This window comes from Vespa velutina, chromosome 11 (genome assembly GCF_912470025.1).
Source record: "Vespa velutina chromosome 11, iVesVel2.1, whole genome shotgun sequence".
Lineage (NCBI taxonomy): Eukaryota > Metazoa > Arthropoda > Insecta > Hymenoptera > Vespidae > Vespa > Vespa velutina.
The window spans coordinates 1,114,156-1,121,655 of record NC_062198.1 but is presented as its reverse complement, the minus strand read 5'-3'; the positions used below and the strand labels follow the sequence as shown (position 1 = coordinate 1,121,655).

Sequence of the window (7,500 nt, the reverse complement as noted above, 5' to 3'; positions counted from 1 at the left end):
AGAGAGAGAGAGAGAGAGAGAGAGAGAGAGTATGCAGCAGCAGTATCACATACGATGGTGGTGGGGGAAGGCACATCGAGGGTCGCATATCGCGAGGGGTCGCGTCAAGTTGGCGTGGGTCACCGGCCGCAGTACCGCGCGTCGCTTCGTCTCGTTCGATTCGTTTCCCTTTCGTTCTAGTCTTCTCGTTCTCGCTTTGTGTCGTCTTCTCTCGTTTTACTCCAAAGAGAAGTAAGCAGTCGTCAGTGCAAGGTAGCGCGTTTCGCGACGGAGAACACTTTTCATATAAGAGAAAAAAAATGACGATTACTTGAGACGTCGGGAAGATTCCGAACAATAGAGGAAAAAGGAAAGAACACAAAAGAAAAACAAAATAAGAAAAATAGAAAGGGAAAGAACAACACAACCGAAACGAAGTACCATAAAAACATAGAGGTTCGGATCGTTGTCCTTCCTCTATTTTTTTTCTCTCTTTCTCTCTCTCTCTCTCTTTCTCTCTCTTTCTTTTTTTCTTTTTTCCTTTCTCTCTCGTTGAGAAGGAATAGTGGTGGTGGTGGTGGTGGCAGCAGCGAGTCTCGAGGGAAGTACGAAAAGGATGCGGTGCATCGAGTCGTTGGCGTTCCTCGTCCTATGCCTGCTGCGTGAGTACCACATATACATATTATACACAACCTATATATATATATATATATATATATATATATATATATATATATATATATACGGACACACATATATATGCTTGCATATATAGAAGTACGTAACGTACTAACGCACAACATTACGACTACGATTCTTTTTCTCTCCCCCGAGTGAGCGATGCGAGCTCTCTCTCTCTCTCTCTTTCTCTCTTTCTCTCTTTCTGTCTCTCCGACTCTCTCTCCTTCATTCTGCAGTGCAGTGGACGAGCGAGGGGATGAATCACGGGGCTCGAGCGAGGAAAAAATGATCGTGCCGAACGATACTCCTTTTCTACATAGAGATATTGTACTGCACTTTATTCTCTCTCTCTCTTTCTCTCTCCCTTTCTCTCTCTCTCTCTCTCTCTCTCTCTCTCTCTCTCTCTTTCTCTCCCTTTCTCTCTCTCTCTTTCCCTTTCTCACTCTCTCTCTCTCTCTTTTTCTAATGAAATGAAGGCTTTAAATCATCCAATATCTCTCTCTCTCTCTCTCTCTCTCTCTCTCTCTCTCTCTCTCTCTCTCTCTCTCTCTCTCTTTTATCGACTTTCCTATAACCTCACTATTGAGCCAACCTTTTTTCTTCCTCTCATAAATTCCTCGGCCGTCTCCTCTTCCTCCTTCTCATTTTCTCTCTTCTCTCTCTCTCTCTCTCTCTCTTTCTCTTTCTCTCTCTTTTTCTCGTTTTCCTTTTCTTTTTCTTTCTTTCTCTTTCTCTCTTTTATGAAGCAACGAAGCGAAGGAAGCTCGTTCTTTGACCATATTAACGCGAGAAAGCTTTTTTTTCCTCTTTTTTTTCTTCTTCCTCCTCTCTGTTTTTTTTTTTTTTTTCTTTCTTTTTCTCTCCACTCGAAGACTCGTTCCCTTTGCTCGTGGTTTTCTTCGCCGGCATCGAGATAATTACGGTTAATTGAAGGCAACCCTGATCGTGAGCGGTCTCTGAAATAATGACGACTTCGAACCGGCTCTTCTTTCTCTTTCTCTCTTTCTCTGTCTGTTTGTCCGTTTGTCTTTTTCTTTCTTTTTTTCTTTCTATCGTACTCTCGTTCGTTCAGCCCTTTCGGGACGACCCAAAACGCCGAAATATTTCGGAACCTCCGAACACGTCGGCCCGCCTGCGTAATTGCTTCGAGAACTCACGTACGTCCGCCATCTTTATATATTTTCTTTTTTATATATATATATATATATATTTACGTATGTATGTATGTATATATGTTTGTTTGTATGTATATTTGTATGTATGTTTGTATCCATGTATGTATATTTTGGAAAGAATTTTTTTTTATTTATATCTGAGCAATAAACTGAGATATTTCTTTCGTTTTTATAACATTTTAATTTTTAACTATCGAGTATTTTCCCCTCGTGAATTATTTTACGATCGTTTATATTATATCTATATGATGATCGTATCTTTATCTTTCATCTTTTTTCTTTTGTTTTTTCCTTCTTCTTCTTCTTCTTCTTTTCTTTTTCCTTTATTTTTTTCTTCTTTTCTTTTTCTTTTTCTTCTTCCTCATCTTTGGTGGTATTCAACGATAAGAATCTTTGAGAGAGTTCAATGTCTTTCTTGAAAATCGATCGGGAAAGGGCTTTTTAAGGAAAGCTTGGAACAAGATGGAAGCTCCCTCTCGAGACACTATTACTAAGTGCCCTATAAATAACGACCAAGACACGCGCCTTTTATTTTGTACTACATATAAAAGGTAGACATGTTGGGATTTTCGAAATCGTTGAAGTATTTTGAAATATATTTCTGATATATAACATTTTTTAAATATTTCTTTTTGTTTTAATATATAAAACATACGCACATACAATGTATACATATATATATTTATAATGTTAATGTTATTAGATAATATATATTTCCAATTGTGTATATATATATATATATATATATATATATATATATATATATATCTATGAAAAAGAAGATTGGTTTCGGACGTAAAAAAGAAAAATATTATAAAAAAATCTTATGAAAAGTTAAAATCTCATCATTTTCATGTGTTTGCATTTTTTATTTCATAAAAAAAATATATATATATATATACATACATATATACATACAGAAATACGTATTATATATGACAAATTGTTATTTTTGGAAAGAAAAATAATATGTTATTAATTCATAAACAGGAAAATAAACGAAATAATATGATTTACACATAATAAGATTTTTCATACGTTCGCGTATAGACAATTTTAGTTAAGAAAAAAATGAGAGAGAAAAACGAAAAATAAATAAATAAATAAAGAAATAAAGAAATAAAAGAAAAGTTGTATAAAAAGAGAATCAAATGTATTTTCTAATTCGCATTAAATCAAAATCATGTAAAACAAAGTTTGTGTTAAAATGAAATTAAATATAAGTAATACCTACTACATACACACACACACACACACACACACAATATGTATAATGTCATCTAAAAATATTGTATCCAAGATCTTGGAATTACTCGTTTCTAAGCAGGAAACCTAATAGAATTCTAGAGAGCTTCCTCCTTTCTCTCTGTCTCCCTCTTGCTCTCTCTCTCTTTCCTTTCGTATTCTATTTCGCGTAACTTTCGGACTAAAGTGTGCACACGAGTGGGGATCGACGATCGAAAGGGAACTTGTTTTCGATGCCTCTTATCTCCCTTAGTCTTACTACCATGTTAGATTATCACACGGCTTGTCTACTTTTTTAGGGGGTTGAAAAGGGCTCCAACCCTTTGCGACTTGATTTTTTCTTCTTTCTTCTTCTCCTTTTTTTCTTTACTTTTTCCTTTTATTTTTTTTCTATCTCCCCTTATGTTATTTTTAGATACACGAACAAATAATAATAATAATAATAATAATAATAATAATAATAATATAATAATAATATATTATTGGTATTAACAATAGTCTTTTTTTGTTAAAATATATATATATATATATATATATATATATGTATATGTATGTAATGTTTCAATATATTATTTTATCCACATGAAAAGATACAAATTGATATTAATTATGGAATTAACAATAATCGAATATAAAGAAAAATGTATAATTTCGTATAAATAACGTATAACGCAATAATTTAATTTTATATTCGATATCTTTAATCAATGACCCGTTATAATATCGATTAGATTATTCGTGCGAAGAATATTCAAATCGATATTTCCGATTAATTAACGGAACTAACAGAATCGTTTCGGAATATTTTTAATAACGATATAATATCGTATGAATAATTAATAATTCAACGATAAAATCTAATTATATCTTTCAAATTCTTTAATCTATTACATTAAAATGTCATTGATTATTCACTAGGATAATTCAAAATTGATATTATCGAATAATATAAAATTGACAATAGTCATTTTTGTTAATAAAAATCAATTATCGTTTGACTATATCTTTCATGCTTTTGTTCAATTATATTAAATCGTTGTTGATTATGCATCTAAAAAAGAGTCATAATCGATATTATCGACGAATAATATAATATTAACAATCGATTAATAACGATCTATTTATTGTATTTTTTATTTATAATATTTTCATATATCTATTTACAATATATTCATATCTTGTATTTTAATTTTATATTCATATTTCGTATTTTAATTATTCATAAACGTATTTTAATTCAATTGATTATTTAAATAAATATATTGAAATTTATTTATAAAAACAAAATGAAATCTTTTTTGATCGTTCTAAAATAATATTAAATTCCGATATATTTGGAATGCAAGAAGTAGCAATTATCAGTGGCAGCCGGTGTAGGGCACGATTTCCGATGATATCTCAGGTTCGAACGTGCAGGATGCTGTAGTAGTCCACGTTGGTCGAGTTCTCTCTTCAAAGGGAACCGTAAAACCGGTTCGATAGCTATACACATAAAACTCCCTACGTACGTACAGATACAAATACAAAAAACACACACACATATACAGTCAGCTTGTAAAACACAGGCTTCAAGTTGACCTGGCAGAAAAGGGGTAGCTGATAGAGATGGATGGCGAGATCGAGATGAGGATAGGACGTAGAAAAGATCTTAAAAAGAGAGATAGAGATAGAGAGAGAGAGAGAGAGAGAGAGAGAGAAAGAGAAAGAAAGAGAGAGAATATATTACGTAGTAGCATCGAGGCTATGTAATATCCAAAAGACATATCAACCCTTAGCCCTTAACGTCTTACCCCAACTCCTCCCCTTTCTAAACGTTTTAGTATCGGTGGTCCATAGTTACTCCTTTTTTCAGTCCCCTTTTTTCTCCCTTCCACCAACTCCACTTGGCTATTCATCCTGGTCCGGTGGTCCTAATTACACGTCTCGGGTTACGGATGAGAACTACGGTCTTGAAGTTTGGAGAGACGTCTTCTGCCGTGAAAAGGGGTATACACTCTCTCTCTCTCTCTCTCTCTCTCTCTCTTTCGTTACGTTTCGTTATTCTCCTCCTCTACTTCCTCCTCCACCTCCTCCTTTTATTTTTTTTCTTTTCTTTTATTATTATACAGTGGTTAACACCAAAGCATTGCCTTTTGTCCAAGAGCCAACATGCTTGGCTATTTTATACACCAAATGTTATTCATACATACATACATGGAGTTACTTATGGGTTCCCTTTATCTTTTCTGAGTTTCTCAGTCACAATCTGTGAGAGCGTTTTTGAAACCTTCGGGTTTTGCATGTTCTTCTCAGTGTCAAGAAAAGCTGATGGTGATGGTGGTGATGGTGGTGATGGTAGTGGTGGTGGTGGTAGTGATGGTGATGGTGGTAGTGGTGGTGTAGGAAAGAGACGAGAAAAATTGTATTAGCCCTTTGATCCCTCTACTGCTGGTGATGCTGTTGATGGTGGTGGTGGTGCTGTTGCTGCTGCTACTGCTGCTGATGCTGATGGTAGAACGACTCGAAAGAAAGCGAATAAAGGACCGGCTTCTGCATAATACGGCTATTTACGCATAAAGAACGAAAACGTCCGTGCTTTTCCTTTCGTGCCAGTCTTTCTTTTTGGCACGCGCGTGTTACAAGATTATATAGGGTGTCCCGAGAATTTCGATTAATTTTTGTTCAACGTCGAGATCGTTTAGCTTTGTTGATTTTATTCTGTTACTGGAACAAATTTTATTCGCGGCTTGAAATAATTTTTAAATGATAAAAAAAAACAATTTTCAGACAATAAATTATTTTTAAACATTTTAATAATAAATCGTTTCGTTTAAATTGAATATATATATATATATTTTTTTTTTGTTTTGTTTTGCTTTTCTTTTCTAATATTTAATTTTTTTTTTGTTTTTTTTTTTTTTTTTTTTTTTTTTTTTTTTTTTAATACTTTCACGCGTGAAAAAAGAGATAATGAAAGAAGAAACAAAATAATGAATTTATGTTTAATTTTATCCAGCCGAAAGGTGAAACACCTTTAATCCTAAAAATTCCTCGTATCCTTCAATACGAGCCTCGCGTATTAAAGGCTTACATGCATGCAAGCTCGCAATCACGATTTACATCGAAATCGTTTTATCCATTTCCAATGTAATACCATCTATGACGCATATCTGGTAATAGCCGGTCGAATCTTCTTTGTTGAGGGATTCCATTCTTTTTCATTTCTGTCTTTCCTCTCCCCAATTCCACTCGATTTTTCTCTCTTTCTCTCTTTTTCTCTTTTTTTTTTTTTTTGTTTTTTTTTTCTCAATTTTTTTCCATAATCTTTTAGAACAGTTAAAGATTCGAGAAAACAAAAGGAAAAAGAGAAAGAGAGAGAGAGAGAGAGAGAGAGAGAGAGAGAGAGAGAGAGAGAGAGAGAGAGAGAGAGAGAGAGAGAGAGACAGAGAGAGAGAGAGAGAGAGAGACTTGTTATCGCTATCTGCACTTGAACGACGATGGGTAGTTCCTGTCGTTTAGTATATCATTGAGAGCCAGACTATCAACCTTCCGTTGATGTTTTTTTTTCCTTTTTTTTTTTTTTTACCATAGGAAAACGCCCTTTACGCCCCTTTCTTTCGTTTACGTGTTCATCTGTAGTTATTCATTCATTTTTTGTATATCTTCGTTTATGTTTATATGTATATATGTATGTATGTAATAAATGAATCCTGCAAAACAATCCACTTTTCCTTTCAAGAGTTTTTCAAGAGATAATAAATTACGTTCGTTGATTGCTTTGTAACGCTCGTATATTCGTTCTGTAATTTAAAAAATTTTTCTTTATTTTTAACTTTTATATTTAATCATTAATATTAATTAATATATTATCAGTATATTTAAATATAAAATTCTATCAAATAGTTAATATATAATCGATAATAATAACAAATATATACATACAATTGTAGGCATATGTTAAACTATGTTTATTATAGTATTATAATTTTTATATATATATATATATATATATATATATATATATGTATTATTATAATCTTAATAATAAGTAATAAGAAATATAACAAATTTTTAATTTGTAATAAAAATAATATGTATGTGTGTGTATGTGTGTTGAATTATGTTTATTATAGTATTATCTATATGCTTTTTTTTTTTTTTTTTTTTTTTTTTTTTCCTTTTAGTTTTTGTATCATTACTATAATTTTATTTTATTTGCTACTTTATTCTTTTTGCTTAATAATAATTTTAGTTCTTTTAGTTCTTTTAAAAGAAAGCAGGAGAAATACGTCGGCTCTGAAAACGTCCTAATAAAAATGTTTTCATCGTCAACGAGCATCTCACGTTCGAATAGATTTGATGTTAATACGTTTGCTAGCTGGTTTTATATGCCCTCAGATATACATATGGATATCCATATATACATATATATATATATATA

General features: G+C 32.3%; 1 protein-coding gene across 1 annotated transcript in view; it reads left to right on the top strand.

Annotated features, from left to right (window-relative positions):
- The first annotated feature begins 56 nt into the window (after positions 1-56).
- LOC124953133 (tyrosine-protein kinase-like otk) overlaps positions 57-7,500 on the top strand; it is a 70,198-nt gene continuing 62,754 nt past the window's right edge. Inside the window, exon 1 of the mRNA XM_047504080.1 lies at positions 57-641. Within this exon, the coding sequence (XP_047360036.1) occupies positions 596-641 (46 nt within the window). The 5' untranslated portion in view covers positions 57-595. The remainder of the gene's footprint in view (positions 642-7,500) is intronic.